Below are 22,720 nucleotides of genomic sequence, written 5' to 3'. Positions count from 1 at the left end.
CGGAGCACAATTTCTGTTCTCATCCTGAAGCAAAGTTCTTAACCCGAGGTACTATTTCTGGGTTAGCGGAGTCTGTAACCTGAAGCGTATGTAACCTGAAGCGTATGTAACCCGAGGTACCACTGTACCAGAAGACTGGCATGCTCTTCTCAGGAGAGAAGGGTCGCTTATTACCAGCTATTCTGTACTGAAGAAGATTTACAGCCAGAGTGGGCCACCAGGGAATGCTCTGGAGACTGGGGAAGTTTGCAGCCTTCCCAGGCATTTTTCCAGGGCGGCGGCGGCAGCAGCGCACAACCCTGAGATGCTGCATTTGAAGCCTCCAGTAAGTCCTAAGAACCAATGAACGATGCGAGTGAGGATTTCTCGACTCTTTCAACACGAAGACTTGGGAATGACAAAATATTTCGCTTAGCTTAACCTTAGGGTTTCTTCATGCCTTATGCAGTGGCATTTTCTCAGCTACCTGCACATTTGCCGTGGGTGTGCATTACATACTCACTTGGTACATGTAAATGTGTGGTGTGACCTGCGGTCAACGCTGCCCATCATGGCTCTGCTAAATGATTCAGGGATGGGCGCTGGGATGACTAGCTAACACTGCCAACGCAGTTGCTCATGCTACAGTTTTACGGCTCAGCTACAGTAATTACTACTGAGGGATCACCCTCCCCCAAGGAAGCGTTTTATTTAGCAATAATGTTTTAAATCCAACCCTTCTGGTTTTAGCTGCCCAAATATATAAGCAGTATTTTCGGCAGGCATATACCATGCAACTTTGCTGTTGCACATTTGTAAACCCCTACCCCCCGCAAAAAAAGCGCAGGCTTGGCGGAGGGCTTCTTCGCCTTGCACCCTCTGGTGAAAAGCTGTTTCAGAGAAGGCGCTGCAGACCGTCGAGTGACCCAATTCAATTTTGCCAAGCCACTCCCCCACAGAGAGCCATCTGCTCCTGCCCTAATTTATTCCATTAGTCACAGATCAATACAAATCACATTAACTGGCTAACATTAACTGCAAAAATCCAGTTCATTTCTCTCATTCAGAAATAATCTGCATCTCACGTTTTATTCTCTGGGCCAAGGAAAGGCTTTAGGTTCTATTACCTGCCGCTAGTGAGCGAAAGGGAAAACACGTGGCTTCTTACTTATGTTTCTGCTGTCCTTGCTGTAATTTTGCATGCTGTACACCCATTTACTGTATTTTTAATGGAAGCGGGGTCTCTAAATATTTCAAAAAATAAATATTCAGCACTCAATACTAAAGAGCCCTATTCAGGCGCTCGTTCCTCCATCTGATATTAATCATGTGGAGAAGACAGTGGGGATGAGGACACTCGCCCTTCCACATTCATAGTTGCCCCTGATGAGTTGGAGGATGGCCGCCTGTAAGAGATAACCAATTATACAACCTTCCATAGACATCTGAAGGCAGCCTTGTATCGGGAAGCTTTTAATGTCTGCTGTATTGTGTGCTCTTTTATGTTTTGTTGGAAGCTGCCCAGAGTGGCTGGGGCAACCCAGTCATATGGGCTGGGTACAAGCAATAAATTATTATTCTTATTATTAATATTATCTTCATCTCCACTTAAAAGCACAGAACTCAGCAGAGCCAGAAAAAAACAAAACCTCGCCCTGGTCTGGTTCTCTGGGAGGAAGTTCCAGATCTGTTGGAGCAGAGTATTTGCTAGGCAGCCATGAAGCTAATCACAACCCTCAGGTGTTTACCTGAAACCTATAAGGCACATGGAAAGGACACAGAAGGGAAACAAAGCATAAGGACAGTTACTGAGATGTTCACAAGGGTGTAGAGCCTTGAGATTTGAGTTCTAGTGTCAGTGCTTGACATTACTGCAGCTTCCCTGTTCTCAAGAGACTGGGGCAACGTGTGGTACTGTTGCTGTTATCGTATGTAATTGTGGGAAGGAAGATTACTGTAAACTGTGTGGATGCTGAAGGTTGATGGGTATAGGAGGAAGAGAAGAGCAGGAATCTAGGAAAATTAGTTTCAATAGACAAAATTGGTGAGACACTATGGTTCAGGAGGGCACAAAGTAACTGAATGTCCGTCAGCCGAACTGCGTTCTCCTCTGTACCTTGACTTGCACTGCCTGCAGAAACGTTAAAGTAGGTAACGTAACCTACAAACGTAACAGCGTGCTGCAAACTAAGCACTGTGGCATTTTGGTCTTAGCAGGAGGCTGAATCAAAGGATGTATTCACCATGGTGCTCAGTAATTATATTTTGACAAAGCTGTAAAATTCTGCTTTATTGTGTATGCAGAAAATGGAAGGAACCATGCCCCTATTACTCTCAAGTCTCACACCAGAAGCAATATCTCTCACTCAAGGACTGCTTTCCATTGTGTTGTACAATCTGCTTAAATGTAGGAATTATCAAGATGACCCCTAATTGGCTGTTTCCTGAACTTGCGCCTGCCACATACTGATCTATGCTGGTGCGGCATTTCGATCATTATTCCAAATGGGGAGAATAATGTTCAATCTCCAAGCATAAAACCAAACGTCTCATATTGTAAATGACTTTCTGGGAAATAAATAAGGCAGTCCAAAGCTTCTGGCACTTTTGACACACTTTTGACACCCCACGGATTCTCAACCATTGTATCAGGCATAATTCCAACTGCCCCGTCAAGATCAAACATTTCATTTTTCTTCAGTTCATGAACGATGCAGGCGATAATGATTACAGAGTACGAGCTGTCATGTGACTCTCAGAGTCACAATTACGTATTGGTTTTCTTCATCGCTCAATGGCCAAAAATATGGTGGCTGAAGTGAACAACCCAATCTCTAATTCTGCCTGCTCCCCCTACCCCAAAATAAAGTAAGACGTGTTCTACTATACCTTTTCCCTTAGTTATGATTGCCTTTGGTTGACATAAACACAATAAAACACCACAAACTGGCTTATAAGTATAAAACCAAATTTACTAGAATAATAGCTAGAATATAGACTTATAACAATTCAAACAACAAACATACTAAGGTGCCATGTGCAAGACAAGAGATACTGTAAACATGGAGTGGATAAATGTACAACTGTATCTTAACAAGTTACATGTGCAGTAAATGTTATACAGACTGGATAAATGAACCGTTCAACAAGTAGTGTAAGTCCAATCACAGAACGACAACCCCGTGCCGCCACAACGGCAAGGGTAGCACACTGGAGAATATGACAAAGTTTTTCAACTCTGTTTTTCAAAGATTGAACTGGATGAGAAAAATGGAATTGAGAATTATCCTCAGTTGAGAGGTTATTGTCACCAGGGTGGTGGCTTTGATTTGCCTTCCCGTGATTGATCCATGCGTACGGCTTTGTGTTTCCAACTCAAGACCCATTGAAGAACATCTCATCCAGTTCAATCTTTGAAAAACAGCCTTGAAAAGCTTTTTCATATTCTCCAGTTTGCTACCCTTGCTGTTAGTATGTTTATTGTTTGAATGGTTACAAGTCTATCTCTGTTCTAGCTATTATTCTAGTAAATTTGGTTCTATACTTATAAGCCGGTTTGTGGTGCTGTTGTTTTGTTGTATTATTATTACTGTCACCACATTTGATGCTTTGTGTATATACTTGACCTAAACACAAATCAGAGACAAGCATGATGGACAGGAGCACCAGAGGGCAAACCCTAAGGACATACCAAGTTTCTCTGGTTCATCTGGAGCCGTTCCGGCAATGCAGCTGCTCTCTAGTCCGTAAGTGGGATCCACTTTTCCAGAGACTCTGGCTGCCTCCTGCACCTTCTTGACATGGGCCTCTACAAGTTCCAGTGGGACTTCCTCTCGGACCCTGGAAAATTCCTCTGTAAAAAAAGTAACAAACCACAAAGCTTAGAAGTTTGTTCTTAGGCGGGAGGGTTTTCAAAGTCATGTACCAACAGGGAAGACACAAGATTTACCCACCCTGGAAGAGTGGCAGATGAAGGCGATGGACTATATGGAATTGGCGGAAATGACTGGCAGAATCCGAGACCAGGGAGAAGAGTTGGTGGAAGAAGATTGGAAGAAATTTAAAGACTATTTGCAGAAATATTGTAAAATTAATGAATGTTCAAATGATGCTGGATTGAAGTTAAGTGGCATTGGCAACAAGGTTAATAAGAATATGCAAAAATGGATTGATAATGGATGAAAATATATAGCTATATGTTAAGATACAGAGTTAAGATAAATGAAAGAGGGTAAGGATTTGCTGAATTGATTATGTAAATGGGAATACAAAAAGGGGAGGTGTGAGGAGGTCAAGGAAATAAGCAAATGAGCTTAAAGATATCAAAAAATGGATTTGTTTTTAATTTTTTCATATCTATTTGTTTTTTGTATTTTGTATTTTCTTTTTTTTCTATGTATTTTTGTATTTTTCTTTATTCACTTCTTTCTTTTGCTTTCTTTTTATTCTGTAAATCTCTGTTTTTTGTAAAACCCTAATAAATATTTTATTAAAAAACACAACAAAGTCATGTACCTATAGAACAGGTAACTCTTTAAGACAGCGGTTCTCAACCTGTGGGTCCCCAGATGTTGTTGGACTACAACTCCCATCATCCCTGAGCTCTGGCCTTGCTAGCTAGGGGTGATGGGAGTTGTAGTTCAACAACACCTGGGGACCCACAGGTTGAGAAAGGCTGCTTTAAGATGACCCTGCTGGATGATCTGATTGCACATTTTACACTATTGTAGTTACTCCTGTTTATTGGACATTTAGCAAGGGAACTATGAGTCACAAAGCCAAGAGCGGAGTGGGAGAAGGGGACAAAGGGAGCTGACAGCAGGACAGGCCAATGAATAGCAGAACAAAGGGAGATGTGGCAAGAGACTCGGGCAAGGCAGACAAGAGGACCCCAAAATTAATGGCCAAAAAGCTCAAAGCACAAAGCAGCACCAGCCTTGAGAGAGGAGCCATGAAAAAGAGACATAAAAAGGAAGGTAATTTTAGCACCAGCACTTTGAATTGACTGATCAGGGAAGGTGACATGCAGAGAAGCCTTTTGGGGAAGCTGCCTGCAGAACGGATAAGGCAATTTCCAAGTTATTTTAAAAACGCATTACTCTCACACACTAAACTCTAATGCATGTATTGCCATTGTGCGGCAATTAATAATACAAGGGCTGTTTTGTTCAGAAATCTTGAGAGCATCTTGGACAGCATCTCAGGAAGAGCTGCATGAAGATGAAATCAAGGATGGGAGCAGACAGCAGAACCTGAAGCATTCGTAATAGGTTAGCAAGGCCCTTTTGAAGTTATGCGTTGAGCTACACAAACGACAAATTAATGCTTGGCGTTTAGGTACCGCTTGGCTTAGGCGGTGCTTTACTGACATTAACCAATTAAAGGTAAGTGACAGCAGGCAGCAGACTGCAGGAAAGATGAAAGCAGGCTTCAATTTGCTTCTCTGGGCAGGTCTGCCAGCCTGTGTGCAGAATGTCGCCCCCCCCCCCAAAAACCCCACCCTTCTAAATACCAGCATCTTCCCAGGCAGTCCTTAAGTAGTTTTGGTGAATTTACGACAGATCAACCAAGGAGACGGTGGAGGATTTTCTTTAAGGCTAAGTCAGCGCCAAGCATGAAATTAAGACCTTCTCAGACAAGATTGAACTGGAAAGGGGGTGGGGAGGGAAGGTGATCCATACCTAAAGCTGCTTTAGCGGCAGCAGACGCCACCCGGGGATCCACGACAGATGCCAGAAAAGCCACGGTGCTCATCACCGGGTTTCCAGACTGGCTGAAAGGCACAGGCTGGTAAGCCAAAGGGCCCAGCGAGGCATCAGAGTTCTCCAAGTAAGGATCCTCAATGGGAAGCCTCAGGAAATGGAGGATGCATTCGTCCTGAGTGCGGCTTCCGACATGCTCAGAAACTTTATTCCAGTCATCTTTGTACATCTCCAACGCCTTAAAAAACAAAGGGAGGAAATCAACTTTTAAAGAGACGAAATGCAAAAGTAGTTGGTTCACAAATTTGGTATACCATGAGAACAGCAGGAACTAAACATTTGTTCAGATAATAGAAACAATTTGTGGTCCTGTTGAGATTAGAAGCAGGTGTTAGTAAGCTGTGGGGAGGTTTGGCTACATGTGACCACTCTTTTAAAAGAAATACCGTATTTTTCGCCTTTCCCCCCTCCAAAAATGAAGGGAAAATGTGTGTGCGTCCTATGGGGCGAATGCAGGCTTTCGCTGAAGCCTGGAGAGCGAGAGGAGTTGGTGCACACTGACCCCTCTCGCTCTCCAGGCTTCGCGCAGCTCTCTGCAAGCCGTGGGAGCCCGGCGCTGGGCTCCCGCGGCTTGCGGAGAGTTGCCTGCATGCTGAAGCCTGGGCGCGCTGAGCTCAGCGTGCCCAGGCTTCGCGCAGCTCTCCGCAAGGCCGGGAGCCCGGCGCCGGGCTCCCATGGCTTGCGGAGAGTTGCCTGTTCTGGGGTCGGGGGAAGCTCGGGCTTCCCCCGCCCCAGCCCTGCACCTGGGGGGAAAATAATTTTTTCCCCTTTATTTTCCTCCCCCAAAACTAGGTGCGCCTTATGGGACGGTGCGTCCTATAGGGCGAAAAATACGGTATTTTGATTTTTGTGAACGTCTTTCAATGGAGGTAAATAATAGCAAATGTGTGTAAAAAGAACAAATTTGAAGAGCTGAGAAATTCTAAGAATGTTTATTTCAGAGAAGTTGAGTTACCAGACCGGCAAGGCAAGTGTCAAAAGTGATTACACTGGACCAAAACTACATACATTCTGCAACTTGTTTGATAGCAGGATCCTTCTATTGTATGAGATAAATGGGAGCCTTTTTTCAGTATAGCAAGCAGTCAGAGACAGGCCAGAACATTGGAGACAAGCATTTATGGTGTAAGCTTGCCCTGAAGTACCATCCTCCAGTCTTTGGTACTGCTGGGCCATCACTGCTATTTCTGAACTCTCCTAGTGGCAAAAAATGTCCAAGCAGCAGCCACTCTTGGGGATCTTTTACCACCCCTTCCTTCTACAACATTGACTCTGAAACATGAAGAGAAGGTAGCCAAGCGCTGTCATTTAGATCCTCTGACCTCAGAAACATGCCTAAAACTTCTGCTGCATTATTATCTTTGATTCAGGTTCCCCACCCATATATTTCCCTGAACACAGAAACAAAATTCAGCAAAGTAAGGCCTACACCAGCCTAGCATTTCAGCTTTGGATCTGAGAGTTGCTACTTCAAAACACATTGGCAACCAGCATGTGGCTTTACCCTCTCTAGAATGAGGCCAAGAGGTGTCCATCATTGTGGCTGTTGCTAATCGGACTCCAAACTCTCTCCTCCTTCCCTGGCCACCTCCAGTCCCACAACCTGCCCCTTGACCTTAGCCTCACTGGTCTTTGCACCAATTTCTCTACTATAATCTTTCCTATCACCTTTCAAATGCATTGCATGTCTCACTGCCATCTCTCTTCCTTTGAGCAACAATCCTTTTCTGCCTTCCATCTCTCTTGACCCATCTCTGGCCTGGTTTACAATTACCTCTAATCTACTAGTCCATGCTACAGCGTCGTCTCTTGCCAAGATTATTATTATTGACATATTCTTTGTGTCCTTCCTTCCTGTAGTCCCTTCTCTTGGGTTGATTCATATTGGCTCATCTAAATTGTCCCCACCCCACCCTGATATGACTCCACTCTGACGTAAACCATCACCTGAAGGCGTAAACTTTCAGATTGTTCCCTTTATTTGCTGGCTTCTAAGCTTTGTGTGGCTGAATTATCTCTTCCAGCTTGTGTTTTCTCCAAATTTTGGAACTATGGCACCTAGAATAAGTTGTGGAATTTAATATAATTATCTGGAGGAGGGCAGAATTGGTAGATGGAGATATCCTGTTTCTATTTCCCATCTGAAATGCAACAGATCTCATCTAGAGCATGTTGAAAAGGGAAAGGGAAAGTGAACTGATGTTCCCTAAGGTGAGGGAGGGTACCAAGGAGAATAGTGTAGTGCAAACACTTTGATTTTTATGGAAATATTGCACAAAATGATTACAAATTTTAAAAAAAGGAAAGGCAGCATACCTGTCAAATGTACTGGAGGGTACAAATAAAAATAAAAAAGGACTTCAACAGGTTCTCTTTCTCTGGAGAGAAACATGACCTCCAAGTCTTCTCTCCCATATGGAGTGTAAGAACCGAAAAATTTATATGAAAGCAACTGCTGACAATTTGATTACCTGAGCTTTCCTACATCAGCCATCATGTCAACTGTTCTACAAAATCCAATGTCACCTTGCTCATTCCACATGGAAACAGCCAGACTTGTATAGCTATCACAAGACGCAATCCAAGTTCCAGGGACTAGAAGTCCATAATAAAGACACCCCAGATTCGCAACAGGAACAAATAAGGCATATATCTGTGTGCTGTATGTTACTGGCATGAGTTCCTGTGAGATTTATTTGCTGTATTTGGAATTTGGTGTTCTCTTCTGGAAAGGCCGGGGCAGCGAATGCTTTTATAACATGTGGTAGCAAAATGTACGCTTAGTCAGCAGCTGCAGCCAATCCCAATTTCTTCACTAATACACCCGCAGGATACAAACGTTAGAGAGCATGTTTGTTGCCATTATGTTTTACACCTACACTACACAATGTGCGAAGCAGCTCTAAGAAGGAAGAAATGTGTGAATGGAGCTAAAAAACAACTGACACTGTAAATGCAAAGAGTCAGGGACTAGGAGAAGCAGCTGGGAAAGAACTGGCTTCTGCGCCAAATCACATTCTCTATTTTAACAACTACAGATACAACATGTTCTTGGGTTTAGTCAGTAACCAGGAGAGCCTGGAAGGCAAAGGATGCTGGAGAGGTCACAAACTGAGTAGGGGGCTTCCAAGAATCTGCTCCACCTGAATTCCACTCTGTGCAGCACTATTTCTAACCGGGCACATAAATGTTTTCCCCTATGGCAACCTTGATTTCCGCTTGTTTCAGCTGTCTTACTGCTTAGAAGAAAGCCAATAACGTTTCCTTTTGTGTTCTGTGGAATTTAACATGTATGTAACACAACTTCATTTATCTGCCTGCTGAGATCTGACAGTGATTAACCTGCAGGGAGGGGGGAAACTGACTCCGTGCCAAAGAGATAAAGGGCCGGCAGGCAAGGGACAACTTGGATATTTATTTTTTTGAAGCTTGCGACATATGCACTTCCTCGAAGGCACTCTAAGAATTTATAAAGGACGTGCTTCATCTATTGGAGGTTGAAACAGAAACTGATATCCGCTTCACTGCTTTATCTGGATGTTAAAAAGTGTGAGAGAAAGGGGGAAAAGCAGTTGTGTCTAGAGAGCTAAATTATAGTACAGACGCTGGGCTCTCTCCCTGTCAAAAATGAATTAGCAAGATGGTCCTCCTATGAATTAGCTGCTCTGAAGCTTTCTTGCCGTCTTGCATAGCAACAGTTCAGTTTTACCCAAGCGCCACTGATATCATTGTCACCTCCTTTCAAATATGGAAGTATAAGATCAACTGACACCTCTGGGCTGCAAATAAGCCACATAACTCTATCTTTCTGGAAATCGCTGTTCCGGGCTATTCGCACTATTAACTGCAATGAAAGTGTAAGATATGCTGCCGCTGCAAATAACCTTATCAACACGACTGCTTTACACAATCGGACACCGTAAGGTGCAGTAAATGACATTATTTTATACACGGCATCCCAGTGTTGATAAGCAATGCAGTGTCAACCTCATCATCCTGAAGTAACACAGATGTTTTCATGTAAAATGGACCTCTGTATGGAAGCAGAATTCTGTTATGCTGCCCCATCCAATGAAGAAGAAGAAGAAGAAGAAGAAGAAGAAGAAGAAGAAGAAGAAGAGTAGTAGTAGTAGTAGTAGTAGTAGTTTGGCTTTGATATCCCGCTTTATGACTACCCGAAGGAGTCTCAAAGCGGCTAACACTCTCCTTTCCCTTCCTCCCCCACAACAAACACTCTGTGAGGTGAGTGGGACTGAGAGACTTCAGAGAAGTGTGACTAGCCCAAGGTCACCCAGCAGCTGCATGTGGAGGAGCGGGGAATCGAACCCGGTTCACCAGATTACAAGTCTACCGCTCTTAACCACTACACCACACTGACAGTGCTCCTGCTACGTATTCAAGAAATCAGGGAGAGACAGTGAGTGCACCATTTATAAGACAGAACCTGCCTCCCCCTTTTGCTAGTACTCTAACATCCACACTGCTATTAAGGGGGAAGCTTTACCTAGCTACCGTACCATGAGGGAACAGGTGGCATGTGGAGACGGCAATGAGCCGGATGGTGACTGTTCAGTTGCTCAGGTGGTTGTGTGTTCCCTCCCTACCCCACTCAGGTTCAAGTTATGCCACTAAACTCCTCTTCAGGAAAGGCAGGGGTGATTTCCTAAGCAAGAGGAGAAAGTCTATCCTGGCTGCTTTCCTGAAACCGAAGGAGATTTGCTTGGCCTGCCAGAGCTATTGCAATCCCAACGTGGGCTAGGCAGAGAAAGACCAGACCTGACCGCTCTTGCCGATTAGACAACTTGATTTACTCAAGTAAGCACAAGGCATGCTTTGCCGCCAAGCAGGAAGCCGCCTGCGCTGTCAGAAACCAGCGGCTACCGTTTCCCTCTCGTCTGGCAAGAGGGCTTCTGGCTTGCTCAGACACCAAAGTCAGCCAGCACTTCCACATTTATATTAAGCCACGACATATGCGAGCACAGATCTTGAAAGCCTCCGTGTTGGAGCAACACAGGGGGAAATTAGGCTTGCTCAGAGAAACAGCACAGCTGGTGTTTACTACAAACCCAGTGCTGAACAATGAAAAATCTGCAAGGGTCGTAATACTGCACACGTGGCCCAGAAGAACTTGCACCCCACAAGAAGGTGACAGTGACGTCAGGCAGGATGCATGTGTGAGCTCTTGCCAGGGTGGGTGCTGCAAATATGCAGGGCGAGCCCCCACCCCGCAACAGCCAATGAACACACCTAACAGACTAGAACATCACATGACTAGAGCGACCCCTTGCAAGAGCTTCCAGCTCAGCCCTGCCTCTTTGGTCTGAGCAACACTCAGCTCACCACGGCTCGCTGCCCAGTATTGCCTGCCTCACTTTTTATCCGTGCCTCATCCTGTGCCTTTTTACTTAATGCCAGTTGACCTAGCAGTAGCCCAGTCTGACGCTTCTCCACAAATGCTTGGGGAATACAAGTCAGATACATGCTTTTTCTTTTTCTGCTTTGCTCCCCCAAACTCAAAATGCTATTAAGCTCTGCTTTTCAAAAAGCGAGACAAAAGCACAGCACGGCTATAATTAACGTCAACAGGGGAAAGCGGGGGATATGGAGAAAATATTGACTGGAAATACCATCGAGACCTCCCATGCAAAATATCAAGACGCTCTTATTTTCAGACTAGGGCAGGCAGTGTGCAAGGTTTTGTTGCTGTTGTTGTTCCATCGCCCAATGATGGAGAGGACGGCCTGGGTAGGAACAGAATACTATGGTTTAGCATTGACAGAAAACCATGGTTTCCTGCTATGTGAATGAACCATGGTGAGCTTTGAGCTTGTACATTACAGCTAGGAGCCATCAGCGTATTTTTTTTCTAATCCTCCTATATTTATAATACATTTATCTTAACATCCAAACTTGGGAAACCCATGGTTTGTTTAAATTTAGGTGAGAACAAATCAGGATCAAAACATGGAGAACTGTGGCTAGTTTAAACTCTGAAGCAGAATCCTCTAATTTCCCCTGACATATGGAAGACTGGGGGGGGGGGGCAAGTGAACACAAAAGCCCAAGCAGGCTCATTCATGTAGAGGGGAACGATGACTGCCTGTTGTGCCTGAGGACCAATGGAGGACGGCCTTTTCCTACTGGAGGCTGCCTGAAACATTTGTTCATTGGAGGCTCTCCTCCAGGTCCTCCCATCACCTAAAGCGAGGTGGTGGGTGCCTAGGAAGAAGACTTTTCCCATCGTGGTGCCTTGCATTAGTAACACCTACTCCAGAGCAGATCACCTGGTGCCACTTTTGATGCTTCTTCAGCACAAGGAAGAGGGTCTTTTTCAGCTGCCTAGCCATTGCAGCATATTTTAGAGCATGTTTTATTTTCGTTTTTATAGCTCTGCTGGATTTTATGAGTGCTACCCTTTTGCACTTTTAACATTTTATATAGAGATTTCATTACAGTTTCTTCATATAAACTGTACATCACTCAGCAGCCTTTGCAATGAAGAACTGCCGATAGATAATATTAAACAAATTCCAGTATGTATGTAAGCAGCTTTGAGACACAACCTAAGGCTCTGTACAGCAAGATTACAAAGGCCTCATCGCATCTGGAAACCAAGCCTTATGAGGAACGGTTTAGGGAGGGAGGAATGGTTTAGGGAGGTGGGTATGTTTAAGCCTGGAGAAGGGCAGACTGAGAGGAGATATGATAGCTACCTTCAAATATCTAAAAGGCTGTCACATGGATGATGGAGCAAGCTTGTTTTCTCCTGCTCCAGAGGGTAGGACTCAAACCACTGAATTCAAATTATAAAAAGGGAGATTCCAACTTATCTGAAGAGCTTTCAGATGGTAAAGCTGATCAACAGTGGAACAGACTCCCTCTGAAGGTAGCAGATTCTCCTTGATGGAAGGTTTTAAAGCCGTCTGTCATGGGTGCCTTGTAGGGGGGTTAGACTAATGACCCTGGGGTCCTTTCCAAATCTACAATTCTATTTTTGTAAGATTCTTGCATCGACTCCTTTCAGGTTCATCCACAGCTTTGCAACAAAACACCATCAACAATTCTATAGCCATACAGCTGACAACCAAGGACTCATGTTTTACTTATTGCTTACTATTATACTATTATTATTTTATTAAATTTATGTACCACCCTTCATCAACAGATCTCAGGGCAGTTTGGAATAAAATACAAGATAAAACACAGTAATTAAACCAAAACCACAAAACAATAACACACACACCCCTTCCCACAGGCACATGTAAAAGTCTGTAGGATATTAATCAGCCAAATGCTTGGTTGAAGAGGAACGTTTTTGCCCGGTGCCTAAAAATATCTAATGAAGGTGCCAGGCGAACCTCCCTGGGGGAGAGCGAGCATTTCACAAATGGGGAGCCACTGCAGAAAAGGCTCCGCTCTCTACTCGACAGCCTTGTCCTATACAAGAAGTCACCCAGAAACATATTAACTCAATTTAAGTCAGAAACTAGGTACCAATTCAAATGTCACCCAGCAGCCTCCTTTTCTCTGCATCCCCACCATCACAATTCCCCAATTTCCCCCCCCTCAAAATTTCTTACCTCAAGTAGCAGCAGGGTCTCTTGTTCTGTCCATTCTCGCCCAGCGCTAGCACTTTTGCTCTGTATGAAGGAGAAGGGAAACAGTTCACTCATGTACCCAGTGCACAGGTGAGTACGGCTATTATTGTCAAGAGGTGGGATTGGCAATTTGTTCCATCACAGGTGTGTTATTTGTTGGAAGGGGCCTCCCTAAACACAGACAAGCCCTAGTGGCACATGCCATGTCAAAGGAGAACCTGATAAACTCTTGCAAGTTGCATCGTCTGCATCATCATCATTTCATTATTTGTATGGCACCCATCAGCCACTCTGGGCGACTTCCATCAATCAATCAATCTACACACACACACACAAAATAAAACATCAAACTTTAAAAACTTCCCTATATAGGGCTGCCTTCAGGTGTCTTCTATTTTTTTTTAAAGATATTTATTAAAGTTTTCAATTTTTTATACAAACAAAAAAACAAAACAAAAAGATTAAAAAAACCATATAGTTCATAAGACATACTTTTCAATAACAAATTTCTCTGACCTCCTCATACCTCCCCTTCTTGTATTCCATTTCGGATTATTTGTTCAGCAAATCCTTAACTTAAAGCATTACAGCTTATAATATCACCTTATTTTCTATCCAAACCCTTTTTTTCATCCATGTTCCTTTATATCATTACAGCTAGAAACCACTCAATTTCAATCCAACATCATTCAACATTCCTTAATTTTGCAATATGTCTGTAAATAGTCCTTAAATTTTTTCCAGTCTTCTTTTTCAGGTGTCTTCTAAAAGTCAAATAGTTGTTTATCTGTTTGACATCTGAGGGGAGGGCGTTCCACAGGGCAGGCGCCACTACTGAGAAAGATGACTGCTGCTCCTCGGGGCAGCCTGACTCAGCAGTTGAGGCAAGAATCCCAGAAGCAATCAACACTCGCTCAGTAGGAAATCTGATCAGAATAGAGGGTTAACTATTTCTAAGGTTACGGATCTGTGTAATGGAAGAAGCGCTGCATGCAGGCACTTTCCCTTTAAGACAATGTTCAAACAAGTGAGGGAAAGTGCAAGAGCTCTCCTTTTAGCAACAGCCTACAAAGGAGAATAGTCCCGTGGGGGAGGAAGGATTGCAGAGAAGGAAAGAAGGCAAAATGGCCCTCATACAACACCCTGCACTGATACTAGGATATGGCTGCTAATTCAAATACCAAGAGTAGATTAGCCTACTATCAGCCCAATTCTCTGCAACTCAGAGATAACAGGAATGCACAACCTGCGTCAAATTTTAATAAATGCAACATGCCAGCAAAGACTGTGTTCAAGTGACTGAGACAAGCTCAGCTAAATAAATGGGCCCCAGTACAGGGGAAGGCTAACATGCCTTGTCCCAACATCTGCTTGTTTCCCTCCTCCCAAATATGGCAATCAAAAGCAATGCTTAGAATGCCCATTTAATCTCCCAGAATTCTCTACAGGTGCTCATAAATATTTAGCATTCTAGGAAAATATCACCCCAGCCTTAAAATTAGCATCAATTCTTGTTGCTAAAAAAGCCAGAAAAAGGATCAATAGGGTGTGTGTGTGTGTGTGTGTGTGTGAGAGAGAGAGAGAGAGAGAGAGAGAAAGAGAGAGAGAGAGGGAGAAAGAAACAGCTGTTCTGAACCAAACATACAGCATTTATAAAGATTTGACTGTGTAGAAGTTCTGTGCATGGTACACAAACATCACAGGGGCACAAGTCTGAATATTTAATGACAGCCATGTATTTCTATTGAGCTATCATAAGCAGAGGGCAACAAGGAAATTCCTGCATTGTACGAACACCCCTGCAGGACCAGGCAAAGGCCCATCTAGCCAGGCACCTCCTTCTCAGTGGCTGGCCAGATAACCTTATGAGGATCCCTCAAGGAGGACTCAAGTGAAACAGCATTGTTCTGCAGCTGCTGGAATTCAGCGGCATACTGCCTCCGATACTGGTCCAAGCTGGTGGTCATTACTACATCTTTTGGTAGCAAATCCCATAGTTGGAACATGTGCTCTGTGAAGAAGTATGTCTGACTTGAATCTCCCAACATTCAGGTGCCTCCAGGAACCCCACAAGTAGGAGATGAATGCAAGAGCCCACTAATGACCCCCAGGAACTGGCATTCAGAGGCGCAGTTAGTGCCAGCACCGTCCGTTAAGAGTTTGGGTGTAATCTTCGACACCTCCCTTTCCATGGAGGCGCAGATTGCAGCTATAACAAAGGCGGCATTTTTCCATCTCCGCCAAGCTAAGCAGTTGGCTCCTTACCTCTCTCGCCCTGACCTAGCCACTGTGATCCACGCGACGGTCACCTCCAGACTGGATTATTGTAACTCACTCTACGTGGGGCTGCCCTTAAGACTGACCCAGAAACTCCAGCGGGTACAGAATGCTGCAGCGAGACTCCTTATGGGGTCTTCGCTGCGAGATCACATTCATCCGGTGCTATATCAACTGCACTGGCTCCCGGTGGAGTACAGGATCAGGTTTAAGGTGCTGGTTTTAACCTTTAAAGCCCTATACGGCCTAGGACCCTCGTACCTACGGGACCGCCTCTCCTGGTATGCCCCACAGAGAAACTTACGGTCTTCAAATAAAAATATCTTGAAGGTCCCAGGCCACAGAGAAGTTAGGCTGGCCTCAACTAGAGCCAGGGCTTTTTCGGCTGTGGCTCCGACCTGGTGGAACACGCTGTCACAAGAGACTAGGGCCCTGCGGGACTTGACATCTTTCCGCAGGGCCTGCAAGACAGAGCTGTTCCGCCAGGCCTTTGGCCAGGGCACAGCCTGACTCCCTCCCTCGGCAATCTTCGCGGAGCTCTGGCCCAATGGTGGCCAGTGGCTTGAATTTAATTAATTTTATAATGAATGATTTTAGAGTGTTGTTTGTGTTGTACTTTTGTATTGTTTTATTGTTGTTAGCCGCCCTGAGCCCAGCTTCGGCTGGGGAGGGCGGGATATAAATAAAATTTATTATTATTATTATTATTACATAGCCTTGACTACTAAGTTGCTGATGGGGTGCCCAAGACACAGAAACCGTCATCTCTGGAAGTTTTTAATGTCTGACGGTGTATTGTTTTTAATATTCGGTTGGAAGCTGCCCAGAGTGGCTGGGGAAACCCAGCCAAATGGGCAGGGTATAAATATCAAATTATTATTATTATTATTATTACATATATATAACACAAGGGGGGCAGGCAGGGGTCTGGAAAGGAAAGAGAATATCTAGTGCCTTGCCTTTGCCAATGTTTTCTTCGAGTATATGTCTGTACGAAGCCCAAAGTTCTGCAGGTCAGTAGGTTTATCCTTGTTTTTCTCGGGGAAATTCAACATCTGCTGAGCAGCTGGGATCTGGGTAAAGAAATGTAAAAAGGATGAGAGCAGGAGGCAGGATATGAAAGCATCAGAACAGTCATATTAATCAGCCTATGTTACTGGGGAAGTGCAAGTGGAATGCTGAAAATGTGCTATTTATAGTAGATACTACTACTACTACCACCACTACTTGAGAATGCTCAAGAGGAGAATTTCTCGCAATCTGTCAGATTAAGAAAAACAGCTATAGTATCCCTTCTATGATCCATCTGCAGGACCACATGGCAACTGTGAATCCCATCTAATGTTTGCAAATAGTTTTTTTGTTTTTGTTTTAAAGGGGCAACTCTCTAAGGCACTAAAAATCAGGGGTGAAACAGAATTATATAAAAGTTCTTAGCATTTGCCCCTCGGCGTCTGGATGGTATCAACTATTTTGGAAATCTGTTTGCTTGCTACGCGTTTGGGCCCCTCTTAATGATATTGTGACCAAATTTCAAGTTCCCCAAGTGCAACAGGTTTTCCTCTATGTTTGGATACCACTGGCCACCATTTTGAACAAGGTGGCGGACTGAACCTTCCAAAACTGCACTGGTTTTTTTGGGTCGCTTAGAATTCCTGAGTAACACCAAGAAGGAGGCAGCTGGCCCTGCTACAATTCGTAGGGGGCAAAGGCATTCCAAGATGGCAATGGATTTTTACCTGAGGTGTCCGAAGGTGAAGAGGCATGAGTCCCGAGGGAGTGTCGGCAAGCACATTGAAGTGTGGGGTGGGAGGAGGCCCCATGGCCATGGGTCGGCTTTCGGGATCCACTTGGTAATTAATAAGCCCCCACTGTTCCAAAAAGGCATGTACCCTAGGAGGTGACATTAAAAGAGCGAAAGTCTGAATGAAGGAAGAGTTATCAGAATGGGAAAGGCAGTGGGTCAGAAAGAGGGAACATTTCAGAATAGAAGGACTTATGTAACTTCAAGACCAGTAACTGGGGAGCTAGCCCTGAAGCATCTTACAATAGCTCCACACCCATCTTTTCCTTTTACTCTTGTTCAGCTCATTTCAGTTGGGCTTGGGGAAAACTTCCCAGAATGCTGCATGCATGTGTGTGTACACACACACACACACACACACACACACACACACCTCTGCCCCCTCCATGGCACACGAAGCCCATTACTTCATGCAGCTCTCTCATCTCGCCTCAGGCCAGGCTCCCCATCTGCTGAAGGGTGAGAAAAACCCTCTTCACTTGCCTTTAGGCAAATTATGAAGCGGTTATTGTGCCAGGCAATTGGTTTGAATTGAATTTTAACTCTCGCTCTTTCGACTGGCTTACCAAACACTGGATTTTTTGTGGCTTTGCGCTTTATTACGTTGGTCTGGTTATATGCTCTTTTGGCATTGTTTAAATTCTGATTTTGATTTTATAAACATTTAAAATTAAAATAACCGAGGAAAGCAAAATTATTGAATGAGCATTTGATAGAGTAAATCTGGCATTTCATAAAATGCAACCCTTCTGCAGGCCAATAATAGTAATAATGTGTAGTCACTGGATTCTGAGATGGCTGACAGGTTGTGGAAAGAATATCAGAAAACACAGTACATAGTGAGGACGTTCTTTCCCAAATGCTTGACTGACACCAATAAGTACTCAGAACTGACATCATGGCTGGGAATGAGTGGCTTGATCACATCATGTGATCTCTACACCTTTCCAACCAGTCTCTATTGAATCTATATTAGGCTATCAGACGTTTTTTTAACCTAGACCATAGAGATGGGGATGGTGCCTGGAGCACTTTGTAAAAAAGAAAGAAAAGGCTATAAGCAAGAATAGCTTCTTCCTTCCATTTCCCACACTGCGCATGGATACTCTCCAGGTCAGCTGACAGAAAAAGCAGCAGGTAAGAAAATGCATGGCTGTATACATGTTCTTCGTCTTTCAAGCATTAATGTGTTCATCCCTCAATATTTCCCCAGCTCTGAAGTTTTGAACAATGGGATTTTTAGTTTGAAAAGGATGATAAAAAAACACTTTGCTGAGTTTAAGATCCTGTTCCACCCGCAGCCAAGTAGAGCAAGACTTACCGCATTACTGCACAAACGTCTCCAGTCAAGTTCCTTCTGCAGGCAGTGCTAGTCAAGTACTCTTGAGGGTTTAAGCGATACGTATCAATCATGAAATTGCGGTAAGCCAAGTATCTGAAAAGAAATCCACAGACATAATATGGATACACCTTCCCAATGTGAGTCACTTGAGAATGTTATGGTCTCCTTAACAGAGAAGGCTATTACGATGCTGAATTACTCGCCCTTCATCCTAAGGTCCCAGGGCAAGTTATGACGCAATACAAAAAAAACAATTTAAAGCAGCTTACAGTCACAAAGATAAGGTGGTCCCTAAAAATATGCACCTCAAGTGTCAAAAGCCAGGATGAACAGATGCCTCTGTGGGGATGGAGTTCCATAACTTAGGGGCCACCATAGAGAAGGCCCTCCCAGACTGCTGCCAACCCTCCTGACCCCCGAACCTCTGAGGGTGAAGAAACTACTACAAGGAAGGAGGCAGTTTTTCAGGTAATATTGACAATTTAACTATGTGGTTGATCATTAACAACCTGTCTGAGGACAGATCTATAGAGAAGCAAAATACCTTCAATCTCAGTTTCTGAATCGAACAGACACACTGACCTATTTCAAACAAAAACCAGTTCCTGTTATGCTTTGACTAGGGACCGAAGCAAAAAAAAAAGGAAAATGAGGGCTTCAATGTGCAGCTTTTATGCCGTGTCTCATCTACTTGGGTGTCCTCGGTTTACTAATAGGACACATACCTTTAGTTACAACCCAGGCGTCAGAAGAAGTTTTGAGTTTCAGTTCAGTGGAGCCTTAGAGGGGCACCAAGGAGGGCGCCTCTGGGGCAGGAAGGTGCCGGCTATTCCAAGGCCACTTCCCTTATGCAGTAAGCCTGAGAAGGTTTCACACATGGAAGAGCAGCTGAGGAAGACCAACTGGGACATCAGCCTGCTTCCTTCCGCACTCTTCCATGGTGAACCAGGTGGGGGGTGGAGGCGAGAACAAAAAGCAGAAAAGAAAAGGAAAATTGGAGAGAGAGAACAGCAAACATTAAGAAGAGGGATACAGGATAGAAACTACGGAGCTCAGGAGGCAGAAAGCAGGAAAATATTATCCAACAGCTATTTTCATTATGTAAAGGAAATACATTTTCTCTTTATCTTGTTGGCCCACTTAATGATTCATCTTCTAAACACTTCATTTTTGCACAGAAAAAATAAGCTAATGCAAAGTAAAGCCCAGGTGAGCTGTGTCTCTTTAGTACTTCCCTTGGTGCCTCCATCCCTTAAAAAGTGCAGGTTAAAACTACTCTCTTGGATGTAAGCCAGATGCCTGGCAGCAAAACCTCTCAGCACTGGCTCTGAGGGAGGCCTCTTTCTCCTGCATTACTGGATTTAAACAGCATCTCAGAACCTACAGCCTCTGGCAAAATATCTTTTATTTGGAGCTCCAACCTCCCCGCCCGGAGGGGCCAGGCCAGGCACAAGAACCCAAAGCCATCCAACTATTGTTTTGGGGGGGAGAGGGGGAGGGAATCAGGCTTTGGAAGTGGACGCTTTAAAAAAAAAATTCATTCTTTATTGATTAAAAATTTACATATATATACAAACATTATATGCTATCTCTTTACGTATGAAGAAAATGAAAATTATGTCGAGAATAGAAAATTTCCAAAGGAACAAAAAAGAGGAAAAGAAAAAAATAAAGATATAACAAAGATACGAAGTATAAAAAAAATCGAGAGAGAAAAAGACAAGATAAGATTATTTACACAATAAAAGTGTTCATCAACATAATCCTTCCCATCCTTCTCATTTGGAAGTGAGCCCTTGGGAACACAGAAGCACTGAGGAAGGCTGCTTGGTGCACAATAAGGAATACCCATAGCTCTGTTACACAGGACAGAAGAGGAGACAGTTTGCAGGTATAAAAAAAAAACCAAAAACCCGTTATGATCATCCAAAGTGGAGAATAGGGGCAGATGCCCCCCCAACTCTTGTGTCAAGGAAAAGAAGCCTCATGGCTCCTGCTTCTATCAAAATTTCAAGCCTCAGGAGTGGATTTTGACGGTGTGAGGAGGGGCTGGAGAGGACAAAAGAGGAAGATCTGTTCTGCTCATGGGGGTCTGTTGGACCAGCAGAGCTGCAGCTGGATACGGCCCAAAACACGGAGAATTTCAGCATGGCATGAAATCCTTATGAAATTGACACAAACTCCGCGTTTCTCCAAACCCGTCTTTCCAACACTAACTTTGTACAGTGGTGCCTCGGAAGACGAAATTAATTCGTTCTGTGAGATTTTTCGTCTTGCAAATTTTTCGTCTTGCGAAGCACGGTTTCAAAAGAAGTTTTGGAAAAGCTTCAAAAATCACCAAAGTCTTCAAAAACCTCAAAAAAGGCTACCACACCGCGTGCAACTGCACCTCTTCAAGCAATGCACCCTGGGTGGTAACGGTTTTAAGAAAAAGGAAACAAACTTGCAAGACGTTTTCGTCTTGCAAAGCAAGCCCATAGGGAAATTCGTCTTGCGAAGCAACTCAAAAAACCAAAAACCCTTTCGTCTTGCGAGTTTTTCGTCTTGCGAGGCATTATACCTGAAGGAGCGTCTCCACCCCCATCGTTCAGCCCGGACACTGAGATCCAGCGCCGAGGGCCTTCTGACGGTTCCCTCATTGCGAGAAGTAAGGTTACAGGGAACCAGGCAGAGGGCCTTCTCGGTAGTGGCGCCTGCCCTGTGGAACGCCCTCCCAGCAGATGTCAAAGCAATAAACAACTATTTTACTTTTAAAAGTCATCTGAAGGCAGCCCTCTTTAGGGAAGTTTTTAATGTTTGATGCTGTACTGTTTTTAATATTCAGTTGGAAGCCGCCCAGAGTGGCTGGGGAAACCCAGCCAGATGGGCGGGGTATAAATAATAAATTATTATTATTATTATTATTATTATTATTATTATTATTATTATTATTATTCGTCTTGCGAGGTACCACTGTATTTACTTCCATGTCCTTACATTATGCTGGATGCAGACTGCACTCAGCCCTCAAAAAACTCACTTGCCTCTGAGTGAGTTGCTTCTAAAGACAGTGTCCGCAGCACACGGAAAGATCCAAGATGGATTCCTTGTGCTGTCTCGGACAGGCATGCATGCAGGAAAAGCCGCTTATGGTGTCAGGGAACTGCCTAGCTGAAGAGCAAGTCAAAAGCCCCATTGCAAGAGGTCAGAAATTGTTACATCTGCACCTGGCTGTAATGGCCCTGGGAATAACCGTTGTACCTGTTATAAGCAAAGAGGGAGACACAATACATGCTTACATTGTTCTGCTTTTACTTACATTTCTGGGGTCTTAGATTTGTTTTTCCCATTGAAGAATTCTGGAAGAGCACGGCGCTCGATTACATGAATACTGTGTCAGGAGGAAAAGTGGAATGTGGTCACTGTAGAACATGCCAAGATTCACTCAACACTCTGATCACACACTATGAACTAAGCAGCCACGGCTAACAGCATGACATCTATCCAAGACAAGCACCTTTTCTATAAATATAGGTTTAAGAAACAGTTATTTAACCTTAAGAGTCTCCAGATCACGAATACCAAAGGAGGAGGGAATAACATTCTGAATCTACATTTGCAGGAAAATAAGTTTGGAACGAAATGTAGTATTGGTCACAACTGCAGGAACCCATTGGTTTCTGATTTGCTATTATAGCATTACTATTGACTTCAATATGTTACAGTCTTAGAGTTGTAGGACAGTCACAATGTCCAAAGTAAAGAGAAGTCCTTGCTTTATACATTATGGGGTGTAGCAAACAGGCATGTCAAAGCTAAGAAATAAAGGAAACAGGAGTTTCTTTTTTAAAAAAGCAAAAAAACAAACAAAACACCAACTCAACATATATGGATCTTGAGGTTTCAGCTCTGCTCCCAATTCCTTTACTATACAGAGCACTCTTCTGCTTTATCTGCAACACACCACAATGTGCAGTGT

General features: G+C 43.9%; 1 protein-coding gene across 2 annotated transcripts in view; it reads right to left on the bottom strand.

The window, feature by feature from the left end:
• SMARCC1 (SWI/SNF related, matrix associated, actin dependent regulator of chromatin subfamily c member 1) overlaps positions 1-22,720 on the bottom strand; it is a 99,837-nt gene that overhangs the window by 40,362 nt on the left and 36,755 nt on the right. For both annotated transcript variants that reach the window (XM_053359513.1, XM_053359514.1), the window contains exons 15-21: positions 22,061-22,132; positions 18,742-18,855; positions 17,356-17,509; positions 16,576-16,689; positions 13,322-13,381; positions 5,661-5,919; positions 3,671-3,832 (exon numbers count right to left, since the gene is read on the bottom strand). In XM_053359513.1, coding sequence (XP_053215488.1) covers positions 3,671-3,832; positions 5,661-5,919; positions 13,322-13,381; positions 16,576-16,689; positions 17,356-17,509; positions 18,742-18,855; positions 22,061-22,132 — 935 coding nt within the window. The remainder of the gene's footprint in view (positions 1-3,670; positions 3,833-5,660; positions 5,920-13,321; positions 13,382-16,575; positions 16,690-17,355; positions 17,510-18,741; positions 18,856-22,060; positions 22,133-22,720) is intronic.

Source organism: Podarcis raffonei, chromosome 12 (assembly GCF_027172205.1).
Source record: "Podarcis raffonei isolate rPodRaf1 chromosome 12, rPodRaf1.pri, whole genome shotgun sequence".
Lineage (NCBI taxonomy): Eukaryota > Metazoa > Chordata > Lepidosauria > Squamata > Lacertidae > Podarcis > Podarcis raffonei.
This window is presented reverse-complemented; position numbering and strand designations above follow the sequence as displayed.